General features: G+C 34.4%; 3 protein-coding genes across 25 annotated transcripts in view; 1 reads left to right on the top strand and 2 right to left on the bottom strand.

Annotated features, from left to right (window-relative positions):
- Positions 1-18,683, top strand: part of si:dkey-253d23.2 — a 60,206-nt gene that overhangs the window by 23,878 nt on the left and 17,645 nt on the right. For 7 of the 20 annotated variants that reach the window (XM_087303944.1, XM_087303938.1, XM_087303943.1 and 4 more), the window contains 2 exons: positions 8,861-8,993; positions 10,852-10,984. The exons of 3 other annotated variants lie outside the window; for them this stretch is intronic. The gene's annotated coding sequence lies outside the window, so the exon portion shown is untranslated. Of the gene's footprint in view, positions 1-7,527; positions 7,783-8,860; positions 8,994-10,851; positions 10,985-18,683 lie in introns of those variants that run through there. 10 more of the 20 variants (XM_087303953.1, XM_087303951.1, XM_087303952.1 and 7 more) reach the window with 5 other exon arrangements.
- Positions 523-7,717, bottom strand: LOC147838436 (uncharacterized). 3 transcript variants are annotated; one of them, XM_087303992.1, is made up of 6 exons: positions 7,704-7,717; positions 6,505-6,831; positions 4,469-4,762; positions 4,154-4,267; positions 2,312-2,379; positions 523-1,287 (listed from the first exon to the last, which is right to left on the bottom strand). In XM_087303992.1, exons 2-6 carry the CDS (start codon positions 6,788-6,790, stop codon positions 1,243-1,245), a joined length of 807 nt encoding a protein of 268 aa, XP_087160118.1. In that variant the 5' UTR covers positions 6,791-6,831; positions 7,704-7,717; the 3' UTR covers positions 523-1,242. The 3 variants fall into 3 exon arrangements, with proteins under 3 accessions (XP_087160118.1, XP_087160116.1, XP_087160117.1); XM_087303990.1 differs by lacking the exon at positions 7,704-7,717 and adding an exon at positions 7,056-7,430; XM_087303991.1 differs by lacking the exons at positions 2,312-2,379; positions 7,704-7,717 and adding an exon at positions 7,056-7,430.
- LOC147831505 (uncharacterized) lies at positions 12,507-17,295 on the bottom strand. Of its 2 annotated transcripts, XM_087303982.1 has the most exons (6): positions 16,445-16,831; positions 15,068-15,388; positions 14,493-14,798; positions 14,233-14,358; positions 14,021-14,076; positions 12,507-13,751 (listed from the first exon to the last, which is right to left on the bottom strand). In XM_087303982.1, exons 1-6 carry the CDS (start codon positions 16,548-16,550, stop codon positions 13,701-13,703), a joined length of 966 nt encoding a protein of 321 aa, XP_087160108.1. In that variant the 5' UTR covers positions 16,551-16,831; the 3' UTR covers positions 12,507-13,700. The 2 variants fall into 2 exon arrangements, with proteins under 2 accessions (XP_087160108.1, XP_087160107.1); XM_087303981.1 differs by lacking the exon at positions 12,507-13,751 and having other exon boundaries at positions 13,800-14,076; positions 16,445-17,295.

Below are 18,683 nucleotides of genomic sequence, written 5' to 3'. Positions count from 1 at the left end.
CTTAAATAAATATTTAGTTCAGCTGCTATTCTATAGTGACATATAGTATTTAATGCTAGCTTTTGTGTCTAAATGTATTTGATACATTTTTCATATTGTTATATTAGATTTTTTTTAAAGTTATTTGATGCTACTTTAGCCTTTGTCAAGTGCTTTAATGGTATAATGGACTAATTGACTACAATATTGTCCTATTACTATACTGTAAATTTATAAAAACTCATTGATTTTGTTTTTATTTAGATTCTTTGTCTTTTAGTTCTTTGTTAACTTATAACCTTTACATTTTACAGATTTAAGTGCATTATATGTCTGAATCAGGTGGCTGTGTATCAGGACGTTTCCACTTTGCATTGCTTATAATGAAAACTAAGAAGTCACAACAGAACAGTGCTATAGAACAGTGGAAATTAAAATTGCCCACTGTTGCCCTCTCATGTGGTGTTTATATAAATATTTAGATGTTGGCTGACCATTTAAAACAATACGAGATTGAACAAAGATTTACAATCTCTACAGTCTACAATGTAATTTGTTTTATTAGACATAAAAAAGACATTGGTGCAATTTAAAACAGTTTTATACAGACTTTTATAATCCCATTAAAACAACAATAAATTCTTTACAAAGCACAAACATCCCTGTGTTTTGATGTTTTAATGAATAAAAAGTAATATTCTTCCTTCATTAGCTTAGCAACTGTCAATACTGACCAAATATTTCTAAAGTATGTTTTAAAAAAAGACATTGGTGCTAATATTTTGAGGTATTTGTACCAATAAAACATAATTCATAAAACACAAACTCTTATATTGTCTTATCTGTGTTCCAGTTTGCAAGGGTGGGAAAGAAGAATTCAGAAGGAACCATTAGGTCTTTTGAGTTTTTGTGGAGTAAGCAGGGGACAGACATGGAGTAGCAGATAATATTGAAACACACACACATATATATATATATATATATATATATATATATATATATATATATATATATATATATATATATATATATATATATATATATATATATATAGAGAGAGAGAGAGATAGAGAGAGAGAGAGAGAGAGAGAGAGAGAGAGAGAGACAGACAAAATATATTACTTTGACCTATACAATGCATGTTTGGCTACTTTACTTTTGGCTGGACTTGTTTTATCCTTTAAAGCCACATATAATCTTAACTACAACAAACTCTGCATGTACTCTTGAGATCAGCCTTTACAGTACTGCTGTCTGTTGAATTCAATAGATTACTGTAGTCTTCGTGTCCACATCCAGCAATAATATCTGTTAGAGACAAACAGAAATATTTGTGTTACAAAAAATGACTTATTTGATGTATAGCTAAAACATTTATTGATGGAGTTGAAACCAAAACATGAAATGAGCAAGCAGATATTAAGCTAGACAGAGCACTTTACATTGATTGAAGACATTGTAGTCATCTAACTTGCTTCAAAAACACTGACATGAACATCAGCAGCTTTTGAAAAAAGTTAGGGTAATCTTTTGGGATGTGGGGATATTTTTCGAAAGTTTCTATTTCCATTTATTGTAAGGATTGATGTCAATAGGGTATATGCTGAAGTATGCAGAATGACTTTTAATTTTGCGGTGACCTGGGTCAAGTGCTTCTGGTAAACTGTATGGTTACAAAATTGGCGCGTTTGAGATCTTTTTTCTTTAAAAAAATCAGTGATCTTCACTGCCTAATTGATATACGATATAAAGTGGGTCTCAGAAAGTACAATTCGCCAGTATTTTTATTGTTGTTTCTGCCTGCTAGTCCTGACGGTCTTCATCTCGTTTTACGCTTAAGCAACTAAATGGATGCTTAAGTCTATTGAACTGATTGTATTTTAATTATATTACAACATCAATGCTGTGAAAGGAACCAAATAAAATTGAAAAAGTCACATTAACTGCTTCCCAGAAGTTTATCTGCCACTAAATTATTATTGTTGAAAACCCATGCTTTTGTTTGTGTCTGATGTCTGTGACATTTTAGAAGCATAATCATAGTTTTCAGCAAATATATAACCTCCAAAACTTTACGGGAAGTAGGAAATGAGAGCACATGTTTTAGTATATAGAGTGAGTTCAGGACCTTCAGTATATGGCACTATGACATCAAGCACAAAAGACATTAAGCTAGACACAGCAGATTAAAATGCTTAAAATGCTTGGCTGTTTTGTAATCACTAAAACTTCTCGTCACATCTGCAAGAGCAAGTGGTTTTATTGTGAGCATCTGAGGTAAAAGCAAAGGCTTCTGCAGACTAACAGATTTATAGCAAACAGAGTCTCTTACCGCCTTATGAACCTCGTGTGCATGAAATGTTGTTTCTGCGTAAAGTACCTCTTCCTCACAAGTCTGGACTGTTTCAACAATAATTATACTGTTTAAATGTCAAAATACTATAGTTTAAAATGGTGTTTATTAGGGCAGCACGATATTGGAAAGTTTTGAAGTTGCAATATTTATTTCCCTGTAATATATATTGCGATATAAATACAATTTCACTAAAATAGATCTATTTGGATAGTCGTTGGGATGATTTGTATGAGAGTGAAATATAAATATATGTAATTTAGGTAAAACTTTATTTTGATGGTCCATTTGAGTATAAGTAGACTGTCTGCTTATTATCTGCTGATACTGCTCGTTCAACAGACGTTTAACTGACTATAAGAAACTTGCAATGCAAGTACATGTCAATTTACAATTAACCCTAACTCTAACCCCAATCCTAACGCCTACTTCGTCTACTGATAATTCTATTTTTGTACCCCTACCACTTCCCCTTGGCCCTTGAAACAGAGTATGAAGGGGAAGGGCTTCAAATTTTACCCCTAAGAATTGGGACAGCACTACAGCACCTGGACACTTCATCGTATGTCATTACGATCTCTTGTTTCATATGAGATCAAACACTCGCGACTGCTGTAGTTATTCCAGTTGTGTTATTTTTTGGTTTTTATCTTCAGGAAATCACTGGAGGCATATATCATGTTATCATTACAATATAATGTGGCAATAAGATCGTAAATGTACTGTGCATTTACACAGTGGCCATATTCAACTATGTAAACACACTAATACAACAATAACATTATAGCAGAGACTGTAAAAAGCTCATTCCCAGCCACTAGACATTACTGACAGGGTATTTGAGTGTCATCGAGTGTCAGAATGTTGTGGGACTGCTATACAGCAGTTATTATTATGGAATAAGGATCGTAAAATTTAGCCTTTTTTTAATAAAGCTTGACGGTAAAACATGAACGCAGTTATAAAAATATATTAAAGCATGTGCTTGTTTGTTGTAAAAATCCATAATAATGACAAAAAATACTAAATTTTGGATCTCCTTACTTCCGAGGGCTGCGATCATGCTGTTGTGGCTGGTGTATTCTGGGAAATTGTTTTACTCCTTGGTTCCAAGTGTGGTCCTGAAAAATCTTTGTTCGAAGGGCTATTCACCCCTTCCCCTTAGCCTAATGCCTTAAAGCTAAAGAGAATTGGGACAACGGAAAGGGGAAGGAATAAAGGATAGAATTGGGATTGGGCCTTAAATTCCACAAACGGACCATCAAAATAAAGTGGCACAGTAATTTGTTATATACATATAATAAACACATTACAGTCATAAATAAACACAATGGAGCAAATGTTAAAGTGACATAAAAAGTGACTTCTGGACTTTTGGGGAGTATCTAACAGTATTCCGGGACATTTAGTAATCAAGCGTAAAAGAGCATTGCATAGTCTTCATCAAATAAATAATAAAAAAAAAAGTTTTAAAAACATTTATATGCTCTTTATGTTCTCTTAAAATGCTTTAAACTTTAAAATGTTCACATAGGCATTAAAAACACATAGAAGCTTTAATCTTTCACTCTATAATGGTTAAATTTTGCAGTGTCCCCACAAATCTTTGGCCTGTGGATTCTGGTCATCGACATTCATAACTGAACATTCCATATCCTGCAATGTGACTAATGCGGACACACACATTGCAATATTGATGCTCAAACAATATATTGTGCAGCCCTAGTGTTTATTAAACCATATTTAGCTGTACATTTGGATATACTTTTTGGCTCAGAAATAGTCATGTTAGTTAATTAATAAATTAATGCATGTACTTACCTGATTTGCATTTTTGGGGATGAAAGAATATCAGTACTGCACTCAGTACAACCAAAACCAGCAGTATGACAACACTAACTGTTATTCCCATCACATGGGATTTCTGCATGCGTTCTGTAATTAAATTTGTAAAAAAAATTATAAAATAAATTAATCCTACAGTGTTCTGATTTCTAAAGACACTGTTGTCTTAGTTCTCAAGTCTTTTAACGGTGATAAATAGAAAACATGAAGAAATGTTATTTTGTAAAAAATAATAATAATAAAAAATAAATTTTAGTAATTAATTAACCATTAATATCAGCAATGATGTACCTGATTTTGGCTGACAGGTTTGACTTATATTCAGTTGTGTGGTGTAGTTTGTGATGGTGTTGTTGATCACACAGCTGTAGGTGTTTTTATCCTGATATTCTACCTCCAGAGGTAGAGAGAGACTGATGCTGAGATCAGACACACTGATGCTGGACAATACACTGTTTCCTTTGTACCAGGAGAGACTCACAGCACTCACATTCAACACTGAACACAACACTGAACATCTGGAGTCTGATGTACGTTCAGCTGCTACTGATGAGTTACTCTTGATGACAGGAATGGGCAGATGAGCTGGAAATTATCAGATAGATTCTGTAAATGTTGTATGTAGAGCCCAAAAAATAGCATAACGATAATAATAGTCAAAATTATTGTTTCACCAATAAAGTTTGCATTTACTCTCTAAAGATTTGTGACAGAAATAAGCCCCTTAAATCTTTTTTGATTAGCTCTATCTACTGTACACTAATTTGTGATCGCCTTAGTTTTTAAATTTGATATGTTAATGGTTAAATACTGTGTGTTTATTGATTGATTGTTATAATATCTACATATTTGCAGTGCGTGTAGCATTAAATTTTGAATTGATTATCGATATTGAAGTGATATTGCTTTTAAACTTTATTACTCTATCATGCACATAAATGAGTTAGAACTAGAGCCAGACAGAATCTGCGGACATTTTAATGTTATTTCTGCGCAGAATTGTGTATTAAAAAATAATCTGCAGATTTATACATGATGATTTTGGAAGTATCGAATATAAAAACTTTATAAATAAAATAAAAAAATAATGCCTTTTTAACTTGTATTTAATGTTTACAATGCAAATCTATTTAGAGCCACTTATTTGGTAAAAAAAGAAAATCTTTCATTTAATATATCTACTAGAAGACAGAAAATAATACTTTACAAACTGCATTGTAAATGAATCAAATAATCATTTTAATATTAGTCAATAATATTACTGAAAATAATTTAAAACTGAATGAATATAAATTTACACACATTTACACAAGTAAAAAAATAAACTCAACGATTGGCTAGAAATCTGCGGACTTCTGTACGCAGATTCTGTGTGGGCCTAGTTATCACTGTGCCTGTGTAGGCTATACGGCATACTGCTAAACGTTTAGTTTACAACCCTTGTTATATATATATATATATATATATATATATATATATATATATATATATATATATATATATATATATATATATATATATATATATATACGGCGAGGCAGTGGCGCAGTAGGTAGTGCTGTCGCCTCACAGCAAGAAGGTTGCTGGGTCGCTGGTTTGAATCTCGGCTCAGTTGGCATTTCTGGCAGTGGCGCAGTAGGTAGTGCTGTCGCCTCACAGCAAGAAGGTTGCTGGGTCGCTGGTTTGAATCTCGGCTCAGTTGGCATTTCTGTGTGAAGTTTGCATGTTCTCCCTGCCTTCGCGTGGGTTTCCTCCGGGTGCTCCGGTTTCTCCCACAGTCCAAAGACATGCAGTACAGGTCAATTGGGTAGGCTCAATTGTCCGTAGTGTATGAGTGTGTGTGCGAATGTGTGTGTGGATGATTCCCAGAGATGGGTTGCGGCTGGAAGGGCATCCGCTGCGTAAAAACTTGCTGGATAAGTTGGCGGTTTATTCCGCTGTGGCAACCCCGGATTAATAAAGGGACTAAGCCGACAAGAAAATGAATGAATATATACATTAATATATTTTAAAAAGCAACACAACACTGGTGGCTCCATATTATAAGCACTGTTAGGGATATTGTGCCATTTTTCCCACCATTTAGATTTGACAATATTTACAACGCTACATTATCACTCTAATTAATATCAATTTACCTATTTGAAAAAACATAGTCTATCAATTTTATAGACAATGTAGTTATTTATGGAATAAAATGTCATTATTGTATTTAATTCTGCCAAATATAAAATAATAAACAGTTATTTATCAACAACAACATCTACTGATATCTTAGTACAGCTTTGATACATTTTAAAGCTCATTACACATTTAAAATGACTCACCATAGACGGCAACAGAAAATGTCCTGTATGTGGTCTTTTCTTGAATGATGGTTAGTTTATAAAGTCCAGAGTGTTCAGTTCTGATGTTTCTGATGGTCAGAGATCCAGTTTGGCTGTCCATCTTCAGTTGGTCTCCAAATATCACAGTTTTGTTAAATATCTTTATGTTCTGTCCATGTATTTGAGCAATAAGGGTGTCTGCATTATTAACATTAAACATCCACAGTATCAGATCATCTCGTTGAACGTTTACATCAGTCCGCAGAGTGACAGATTCTCCCTCCATCACTGGCACTGACTTCACTTCATTTGTATTACCAGACACACCTACAAACAAACATTTTTTTCTTGTGTAAATAATTTTCCAACAGACATTGCACAGCAAAAGTCAAGACACCCACTAATTATTTGTTCATTAACATGCCCAGAAAACACATGAGCTCAAAATGCAACGTTACAACATGAATTTTTTGCAGGCTAGGGCCTATAAAACGTTTGTGTGTGAAAAGATAAAACGGTTACATTGGAACTTAACAAACAAATAAACTTACCACTTAAGAACCAAATCCACAGACAGACGTAAAGTGGATGAATCATCCTGTATCACTACATTTCTTTTAAAAGACGTGTAGAAAGCGTCTATAGTTTATAGCCAAAAAGTGTACTAAAATGTACCACGTTTACGAAGAATTTACTTAATTCTGCTATCGATAGCCACAAAAAAATCCACATTACTTCCGTTTCCCCCAGATTTTTCCAAACAAAAGCTCGTTAGTCTAGACGGTTGTGCGGCTTTGAAAGATTAAGATAGCTCGTGATCCATCCGTTCCTGAGACCATGTGAAGATGTATGTGAAAAATAAAATAAAATGAACAAATACAGAACTAAAAAGCACTTCTTGATTATGTTGTTCGGTGTTCTAGTCTGAAAAAGGAGTCACCCCAGAGCCCGCCCTCATCTTCGGATCTGTCACAAGGGGGGAGAGAAACAGCTAGTTTAGCTAATCTAGGGTGTCCGTCTTTTACAGTGACTGAATGATTATGGACATACAAAGGAATTCATTGACACACACAGGATGAAGATGTGCGATGTGACATAGCCTAGATTACTTGTTAGATTGTGGTTTGCTGCTTTTTTAACATCTTCCTGTCATAATCTCTTCAGAGTCTAGAACACGAGATCAAGTAATTGCTCAATACCCTTCCGCAGCACACCAGTCCGCTGTGGAGAGTGAAGACCATTGATGAGAGTAAGCCGAAAGAAAGTAACGTTAGTTGAGTGAGTTCTACCATTTAGCTTGTGGATCTCAATTTAGTCTATCAAATGCAACGGAAAGATTTTGTTTGTTTGTTATTCTCCTATTAAGTTAATAGCCCTAATCTATTATGTCTTATTTTGAAAAGACAAAGCAATTGTTCATGTTGTGCGAATGATATTAGCCTATATAGCATCCAATATACCCAAGATGATTAAAGGGATAGTTCACACAATTTAAATGATGCCATCATTTACTTACCTTTCACTTGCACCGAATTTTTTTTACATGCTGTTATTTTATGGTTTATTTATGTCAGCTAGGGTTAAATTACAGAAATTTTCCAGAAATGTGAATTTAAGTACATTTTTGAAAGAAAGTTAAGTGAGTTCTACCAATTTATATCAATTTACCAGAAATTTAAATTTAAGGAAATTTCTATAATTTAATGTCTGTTAATTTACAGTAAATTTCTCTAATTTAACGGCCATTATTTTACAGTTTTTTTTTTCCCCGGCACCCTAGCTGTGGTTATTTCAGTTTCAGTATATACATTTTCATACAAGTCAGTGGGTCCCCGCAAATAGCAAAAGAAAGAAACTCTTAACCGTTTAAAACCAAAAGAGGTAGAGTTGAATGATGAGGTAATTTTAATTTTTGTGTTAGCTGTACTTTTAATATTCATTTCAATTCTGTTGCTATTTTACATCTAGTGATTTCTCTATTTAAGACTTATTCGTCATTAGGTCTTCATCTCAATTGACTCTTTGTTCTCACTCATGGGAACTTAAGGTCATTTTCAGCCATTCTCAATGCTTTTTTTTTTTTTAGTTTTATTTTCTCTGAGTGACTCATTTGAGCATCAAACAATTTTCTCTTGTCTTGCTTCTGTGCCATCACGTTTCTTTGCAACTTCCTCAGCATGTGTGTGTGAGTGTGTTCCTGTTCAAGATAACAGCCAATCATTTTTTTACAGATTCTAGAGTCAGTTTCTGGTAAAAGTTTATCTGAATGACCTGTTCTGTTTAAACTGATGGATTTTTGTGATGAAGTGTGTTGTTTTCACTCAATGCTGTGACATATTTACTTCTGTTGTTACAGGTTGTAAGATTGTTTGCAGCTTTTCACCCACAAACAGGGTTTCCAGCTCGAGTTCTGCATCTCGTATCTCCATTAATTGTCAACCGCCCCACATCTAACCATCAAAGACCACAGCGCATCTCATCTAGAGGAGGTACAGTAATGTGTCACAGTGAATGAAGCAGCTAGCGTTTGATCTGTGCATTTTAAAAATAGGCCTCGTGCAAGTTGGTTCAGGTGCAAACCAGTTCAAAGAAACATTCTGAAGTATTTATAAAAGTACTGTTTATAGATTTATTATGTTTCATACCAATGAAAACATAAATATTAAGATTTTTCTACTTTAGCCTTTATGATGTAATGGACTATTGGACTACAATAATGTAATAATAACTTCCTGTAAACTTATAAAAACTCAAGTTGATTTTATTTTTATTTATTGATTTTTTTTGTTAATTTGGTCATAAAATTATCCTAAAATTGTGATTTAAAGCTGTTACCTCTTGATTATAGTTTTAGAGATTTAGATGCATTAGATGTCTGATGGTCTGTCTTGAAAAATGAATCAGGTGGTTGTGAATCAGGAAGTTTCCACTTTGCATTCCTTATGATGAAAACTAACAAGTCACAACAACACCTTTACCTTTGCAGCAGAAGAGTGGAAACCTAAATAGCTTTTAATTGTTTTTCTTTGAAAATATGCACTAGTTGGACATTTCTGATCACTGTAGAATTGTTAGCCATGGAAAAACTATCAAAACTGGTTTATGGTATTTCAAGTGTTATGCCATATTTAAAAGATAAATTAAATTACAGCCTTTATGGCTTGGCCCCTGAGTATATTTTTGAGCTAATTAATATACACCAACCCATGAGATCTCTGTGCTTTAAGGATCGCCTCTATTTGCAAGTTCCACGATCACGCTTGAAATGTTGAAGTGATGGAGCCTTTTCAATAGCAGCTCCAAGACTTTGGAATGATCTTCCTCTCTCCTTAAGAACAGCTCTAAGTTTGAAATCTTTTCGGAGGTAACTGAAAACAAACACTTTAGGTTTTAATCATGTGTTGTGAGTTTATGTACTTTGGTTCCTTATATGTTTGCATGTATAATGTGTTTTTATGTACAGCACTTTGGCACCCATTGTGGTTGGTTGAAAGTGCTCTAGAAATAAAGTGAGTTGAGAGTATTGGGAGATGAGATGAGATGCTCATTATGCTCAAAACACACCTAAAACTCATTAAGAGAATTAGCATGACCCTTTTAGACCATGCGCTGGCACACAGACCATACTTTTCCATCCTTAAATCAGCAAAAGTGATTTCTAATTGTTTTAAGTGGATTTAGTGACTATTGCTAATGCAGTTATCATTTTTAGTAACTGCTCGTCAACTGATCTCTTTGTGTAATCTATAAGTACATTTTGACTTTACGACTTTCCAAAAAAATCACACAGTGTAGAACAATAATTGCAATTACATACAAGTTACTATAGTAAGAAACAATTTAAAAACATTGTAAACATGAAACATACAACTCTGTAACTGAAGGAGCTTTCACAGAGGGGCGAATCCATTTATTTAATAGAATGGTCAGTCAGGCAACAGTCAACACAGGAGCAATCGGGTTCATACAGATAATCCAGAAGTCGTTGTTGATGAACAGGCAAATGGTCAAAACTGGAGAAGGGTATGATAAACAAGGAATAAGGCTATGAACAGATTACATAAAACACAACGAGAGTCAAAGAACACGACTCTATTTTACAGTCTATGGGCTAGACATAGAAATGAAATGCTTTGTAAAGTTACAGGTTCGTTTGACAAACAAAACAAACAAATAACTCTTAGCAATGCATGTGAGCAAATGTGGTGTATAATTAGTCTGTGCAATGAGTCCAATGAGTAAAAGTTCTTCTGAATGACCTGTTCTGTTCAAACTGATGGATTTCTGTGATGAAGTTTGTTGTTTTCAATTAATGCTGCTGTGACATTTTTACTTCTGTTGTGACAGGTTGTGAGATTGTTTGCAGCTTTTCACCCACAAACAGTGTTTCCAGCTCGAGTTCTGCATCTCGTATCTCCATTAATAGTCAACCGCCCTACATCTAACCACCAAAGACCACAGCGCATCTCATCTAGAGGAGGTACAGTAATGTGTCACAGTGCATGAAGTGGCGAGCGTTTGCTCTGTGCATTTTAAAAATAGCCTCATGCCAGTTTGGCTCAGGTGCAAACCAGTTCAAAGAAACATTCTGAAGTATTTATAAAAGTACTCTTTCTACAATTATATTGTTTTATTATAATTTGTATTTAAGCCATCAAATGAAATTTTCCCCCATGGTTTAAATAAAACATGATTTCCTCCTAGACCTAAATAGTTAAAATATTAAAAATATTAAAAAATGTGTCAAGCTGTAATAATAGAAACTTGAATAAACATTTAGATCAGCTGCTATTCTGTACAGTAACAAAGTAATTAATGCAAAAGTAATTAGTTTTGTGTCTAAATTAATTGATATATATTTTTCACGTTGTATTTAATTGTTTTAAAGTTATTCAATTCTACTTTAAACTTTGTCAAGTGCTTGAATAGTGTTACAGACTAATAGACTACAGGAATGTTATATTACTCCCTGTAAACTTATAAGAACCTGATTTTATTGAGTTTCTTTGTCTTTTTGGTAATAAATTATCCAAAAATGGAGATATGATTTAAAGCTGTTACCTCTTGATTATAGCTTTAGAGATTTAGATGCGTTAGATGTTTCATGGTCTGTCTTGAAAAATGAATCAGGTGGTTGTAAATCAGGAAGTTCATTCCTTCAAATGTAAACAAACAAGTCAAAACAACACCTTTACTTTTGCAGCAGAAGAGTGGAAAGTAAAATAGCTTTTAATAGTTTTCTATGAAAATATGCACTAGCTTGACATTTCTGATCACTGTAGTATTTATATTTAACAATACAAGTTTAAACTATGATTCCCAACATTTGTTTTATTAGATATAAAATAAGACATTGGTGTAAATGTTTTAAGATAACTGATAAAACAGTTCTATACACATATAATCACATTAAAAACAACTTCAATAATTTCCATATAAAGCACAAACATCCTTGTGTTTTGATGTTTTCATGAAAGAAAAAAGTTTATATTGTTCCTTCATTAGTTTAGAAGCTCTCAGTGTTGCCCAAAAATTTTCAACATTTGTTTAAAAAAAGGCATTGGTGCTAATCTTTTGAGGTCTTTCTACCATTCAATGATTCATTGATTCATTTTCTTTTCGGCTTAGTCTCCAATTAATCTGGGATTGCCACAGTGAAACAAACCGCCAACTTATCCAGCACATTTACCCTTCCAACCGCGACCCAAACATACATACACTTTTAATCACACACATACACTGTGTATAATTTAGCTTACCCAATTCACCTGTACCGCATGTCCTTGGGCTTGTGGGGTAAACCGGAGCACCCGGAGGAAACCCAAGCGAATGCGGGGAGAACATGCAAACTCCACACAGAAATGCCAACTGACCCAGCCGAGGCTTAAACCAGCAACCTTCTTGCTGTGAGGCAATCGTACTTACTGCACCCATGTGATGCCCCATGTTTGTACCGATACAACATAATGCAGTGCTAGTCTACTGTTCAATTCAATTCAGTTCAATTCAATTCAACTTTATTTGTATAGCGCTTTTACAATGTAGATTGTGTCAAAGCAGCTTCACATAAATGGTCATAGTATCTGGAACAGTGTAGTTCAGTTGTTAGTGTTTAAGTTCAGTTCAGTTCAGTTTAGCTCAGTTCAGTGTGATTTAAAATCATTCCTGAGAGTTCAAACACTGAAGAGCAAATGCATCGATGCGTAGCTCTACCAATCCTGAACCATGCGAGCCAGTGGCGACAGCGGAGAGGGAAAAAAAACTTCGCCTGATGGGAGTGAAGAAAAAAAACCTAGAGAGAACCAGACTCAGTTGGGCACGACCATTTTAATTTCTCCGCTGGCCAAAGTTCTTGTGCAGAGCTTCAGTCACCGCGTTGGAGGCTGGAAGATAGCCTCAGCAAAGTCTCGTCTGTCCCTGGAGCGTTGCTGGAATCAGTCTCATGTTCTCCACTCCCCACGACCATCAGCGCAGCAGCAGCTCAGGATATGGCTTGGTCCCGGATATACTGTTACTTGCCAATATTAAAATATAATATGTGACCTGAACCACAAAACTAGTCATAAGTGTTCATTTTTGTAAATTATATTATATCATTTTTATACATTGCACGAATCATCACATTTTCATTGGTGTATGGTTTGTTCCGATGGCAATATCTGGAGTCTTAGGGTTAAATATACTGAGAAAATCACATTCAAGTTCTCAACATTGAATCATTCATTTTCTTTTCGGCTTACTCCCTTTATTAATCTGGGGCTGCCACAGCGTAATGAACCGCCAACTTATTCAGCATATGTTTTAGGCAGCGGATGCCCTTCCAGCTGCAACGAATTTCTGGGAAACACACACACACACACAACGGGCAATTTTAACTTACCGAATTCATCTGTACCACCTGTCTTTGGACTTGTGGGGGAAACTGGTGCACTCGGAAGAAAGGTTCTCAACAATGCATATTGATAAAAAATTTATTTTGAAACATTAAGAGTAGGATCATGTCAAAAAATCTTCATGCAACATGATCTTTACTTAATGTTTTACTGAGTTTTGCCATAAAGAGTAAATATAAAATTTTGATCCATAACAATGCAACATAAGACAGAAGGTTTTTGTGCTCCAGGGTCATATATAATCTTAATGACAACAAACTCTACAGGTACTTTTGAGATCAGCCTTTACAGTACCGCTGTCTATTAAATTTGATAGTTTACTGTAGTCTTCGTGTCCACATCCAGCAAAGATTTCTGTTAGAGACAGAAACGTGTCACAAAAATAGCTTATTTGATGTATAACTAAAAAAAGGGTTTATTGATTGAGTTGAAACCAAGGCGTGTAAAGAACAAGCAGACATTAAGGTAGACAGAGCACTTTAAATTGATTGTAATTATCTTGCTTGCTTCAAAAACACTGATGTCAATATCAGGAAAAGATAGAAACCATATTGAATCATACTGTGTGTAAGTGCATCCAGCTTTATTTTGAGCATCTGAGGTAAAAGTGCATATGCGCTTACCCTGTTTGTGCAAAATGTTGTTTCTGCATAAAGTACCACTTCCTTATAAGTCCGACCTGTTTCAACAATAATTATCATATTGTTCAAATATCAAAACATTGCAGTGTAATTAAATGGTGTTTGTTAAATTATGAATTGAAGCACGTTTTTTTTTAAACGGATATTATTTTGGCCCAGAAATCTAGATATCACTTAAAAAATAAGATACTTGCCTTCATTTCTTGGTTGTTTCAATTTCCTCCATTGAAAGAATTGCATTCCTGCAACCGACACAGACAAGACCAGCGGTATCACAACACAAACTGCTACTCCCACTGAATGTTTATACTGTGTGAGTTCTGTAATGAACAAACATAATATACAGAGGAATATTGATGTATCCTTAAGCAAAATGCTTTTACTAAAACTCTAAAATCGTTGTACAGACATGGCTAGAAAATTAAGTAACTAACCACTAATTACATGACTATACCTTCATATCTCTGACAGGTTTGACTGATGTCCAGTTGTGTGGTGTGGTTTGTGATGGTGTTGTTGATCACACAGCTGTAGGTGTTTTTATCCTGATATTCCACCTCCAGAGGTAGAGAGAGACTGATGCTGAGATCAGACACACTGATGCTGGACAATACACTGTTTCCTTTGTGCCAGGAGAGACTCACAGCACTCACATTCACCACTGAACACAACACTGAACAGTTGGACTTTGATGAAAAGGATGAGGATGATGTTGAACAGTTTGAACAGTTATTAGTTATGACAGGAAAAGGAAGATGAGCTAGAAAAATAAGGAAAAACATGCAATTAAAATGTTGCTCTAAAAAAAGAGCAGCATAAAAAATTCTGTCCTACGCTTGTTCATAATTTTAATGTTATAAAAGCATTCTATGAAATAAATTGCTCAAAATAATGCTAATAAATTTTAATGTGGACACATTTACCTTAAAACCATATTTATTTATTTATTTATTTATTTATTTATTTATTTATTTATTTATTTATTTATTTATTTATTTATTTATTTATTTATCTCTTGATCATACTTACTATATACAGTAACTGTAAAAGTCTTGTGTGAGACTGCTCTGTTCCTGCGAATCTGTAGTTTATAAAGTCCAGAGTGTTCAGTTGTGATGTTTCTGATGGTCAGAGATCCAGTGTGATTGTCCATCTTCAGTCTGTCTCTAAATACCACGTTATCTTCTATGTCTATGTTATTTCTTTGGATTTCAGCTATAATACTGTCTGAATTGTTGACATTAAACATCCATATTATCTCTGTCTGTCCATTTAATGTTATATCTGTGTTTAGAGTGACAGATTCTCCCTCCGTCACGGACTTCACTTCATCTGTGTGAACAAATGTATCTGAAATGAAGAAACATTTAAAAATGTGTATTAATACTTTTGTCAAGAGTGAAGATCATATGGCACAATCCACTAAAGTAAACGGCTATTGTTTTTGAATGTTTGGGAATATAACTTTTAAACCATCCTTTCATTCGCTCAGCTGCTGTTGGTTGTTCATTATTTATACAGCTGTTATTGTTTAAGCAGGTGTCTATTATTTAGACAGGTTTACAGATGATGAGCTTCAAGGTGAACATTTTCCACACTGTAAAAAGAAAACTGTTGCTTTCCTTAACAAATGTTTTAGTTGGATTGGGTTAACTTTTCTAGTCATCTCAATTTAAAAATACAAACTAAAAATATTAAGTTAAACTTTACATAACTTATATTCTTGAAACCTGATTAAAAAATTAAAATAGGTTAAAATAGGCCAAACATAGCAAACATTTACAGTGCAACATGTCGGAAATAGCATGTCTTTACATGCTGCGAATTGTGTTTTGCCGGATGTTAATATCAAATTGAATAATTCTGCTAATTCTATTATTTTTAATTGCATTTAAAACAGTAATTCCCTGTAGAGGCCTGGTGTATTTATGTGTGAAAAGATAACATGGATAACTTGAAGTCATGCAAATATGACAAACAGTTGAAGTCAGAATTATTAGCCCCCCTTACCCGCCAGTTTTTAATATTTTAAACACCATTTTAAGGTCAAAATTATTAGCCCCTTTAAGCTATATTTTTGATAGTCTACAAAACAAACCATCATTATACAACAATTTGCCAAATTCTAACCTGCATAGTTAACCTAATTAACCTAGTTAAGCCTTTAAATGTCACTTTAAGCTGTATAGAAGTGTCTTGAAATATATCTAGTCAAATATTATTTACTGTCATCATGGCAAAAATAAAATGAACCAGTATTATAAATGAGTTATGAAAATAATTATGTTTAGAAATGTGTTGAAAAAAATCTTCTCTCCATTAAACAGAAATTGAGGGAAAAAATAATCAGGAGGGCTAATAATTCTGACTTTAACTGTAAATAAATAAACAAATAAATAAACTCACCACTGGAAAACCAAAACCACAGACAGACGAAAAAAGATTTACGAATCATAATACTAAATCCCTTCATTTCCGTATAAAAAAATACCTCATTTAGCCTGGAGTGCATTTGTTGATCCAAAAACCTTTGAAAAATTAGACTATATAGCCTAATACTGCGATGAGTGCTACAAAAGTCCACATTACCAAATAATCATTTTCCAAGTATCAACAGTTTTGCAAATAAAGCCCGTTAGTCTAGAATGTACATGCAAAGGCTTTGATAAAAAATAGCTAGTGATCCAACTGTACCTGAGACTCGCATTACTTTGTTAAAATAAGATAAGATTACGAAATACAGAACTCAAAATGCACTTCTTGATGTTCAGTCTTTCAGTATTATTCTAAAATGGAGGACAATTTCACTTTGGCCCCGCCTCTCCTCTCTTCAGGGGTCTTTTATACTAGGGGTCATCATACCAAGCGAGATCAACATTAAACTTTTACTAAACTTTTATGTAGGCCAACCTTGCAGTAACTATATGGGCATAAAAAGAAATTCATTGACACAAACAGGATGAAGATGTGCGATGTGACATAGCCCAGAGATTCTATGCAAGATTACCTGTTCAGCTTGTGGTTTGCCGCTTCTCCATACCCTCTTCACTTCTTCCTGTCATTATCTCGAGTACAGGTATATAAGCGATCAAGTGGTGATAGCTAAAGATGATAAAGTATAGCCTACCTTACCCCTCCACTGCTGATAATCCCGTGTGACTCTTGATTAAGGCAATAATCAGAAAGAAATCATTTGAGTAGAGTTTTACCTCACGCTCATGGATCTCTAGTCTAGATTTAGACCATCAAATACAACCCCTTCTGAAAAAAAAAAAACATCAACCCAAGCTGGTTGACCTGTTTTTGCTAGTTAACTAGCCTGGTTTTAAAAGTTCAAGACAGCCTTTAATTGTGGGGAAAACTGGATAACTTTGAGCTTTTGTCAGCTAAATTCATCTTCTGGGTTTTTAATCATTATTGGGGCGGGATAAAAATCATTGACATAGCTCGAATCTGCTAGTGACATGTCAGTTTCTATTTATCATTCATAGCTGAGTTTTCTTATCCTATAAGAAGACCCTGCTTCTTAATTATTCATGACAGCACATGCTTTCTGATGACAAACTAATGCGGACAGACCACAGACCTTGCCAAGCTACGAGACAGCGCACGACACGCAGTATTTAGCCATTCATGAAGGCTTGTAAGTGTTTGTTTCCATGATTCACGAAATGTGTTGCATGTCTTTCTTTGCGATGCTGTCAGGGCCACCAATACAGCCAAACTGTTTGTGTGCAGCAAGATTTTTTGTTTTGAGAGCAGTTTGAAAATTGGAGAATGGCGAACTTGTCTTTTATAGGTTGAGTTTGTTACCATTCAGACACATCACTATGCATGCACATGTTAAAAATCCTCTAGATTACCGGCTGGGCTAATTAATGTAAGAGATAGGGAAAGAGACCTGTTGTACTGCTATCCACATTGTCTGCATTTAAACCCAGAATTTAGGAGGAGAGAAGTCCTCCTCATTTATAGTATTTATATAAACATGATTGTCTTTATAATGATATAACAAATTGTGGTTGTATATTATATGAAATTACGAACAGCTTATATGTAATTATTTACTTACTGTTTATTTCTTTGCATTTTAACTTTGTAAACTATAAAGTGACACGTCTCCTCACGGTTTGTACTGGATATTTTTTTATCCGCAGCTATTGAGCCAGCTGGCTAAAGCCCTTCTCCCTTCTTTATTTACATTTACATTTACATTTACATTTAGTCATTTAGCAGACGCTTTTATCCAAAGCGACTTACAAATGAGGACAAGGAAGCAATTTACACAACCAAGAGCAACAATGAATAAGTGCTATAAGCAAGTTTCAGGTCTGTAAAGTCTAAGAAGGGAAGTATTAGTAGTATTAGTAATTTTTTTTTTTTTTTGTACAGTTAGTGTGATATTCAGAGAGGCAATTACAGATTAGGAAGTGTAGTGGAGACTAAATAGTTGAGTTTTTAGTCGTTTCTTGAAAGTAGCGAGTGACTCTGCTGTTCTGATGCAGTTAGGGAGTTCATTCCACCAACTGGGCAGATTGAGCGTGAGCGTTCGCGAAAGTGATTTCTTCCCCCTTTGGGATGGAACCACGAGGCGACGTTCATTCACAGAACGCAAGTTTCTGGAGGGCACATAGATCTGCAGAAG

Source organism: Danio rerio, chromosome 22 (assembly GCF_052040795.2).
Source record: "Danio rerio strain M-AB ecotype USA chromosome 22, GRCz13ab, whole genome shotgun sequence".
NCBI classification, from domain to species: Eukaryota; Metazoa; Chordata; class Actinopteri; order Cypriniformes; family Danionidae; genus Danio; species Danio rerio.
Note: the sequence above shows the minus strand (reverse complement) of the source record. Positions and strands in the feature narration are given on the sequence as shown.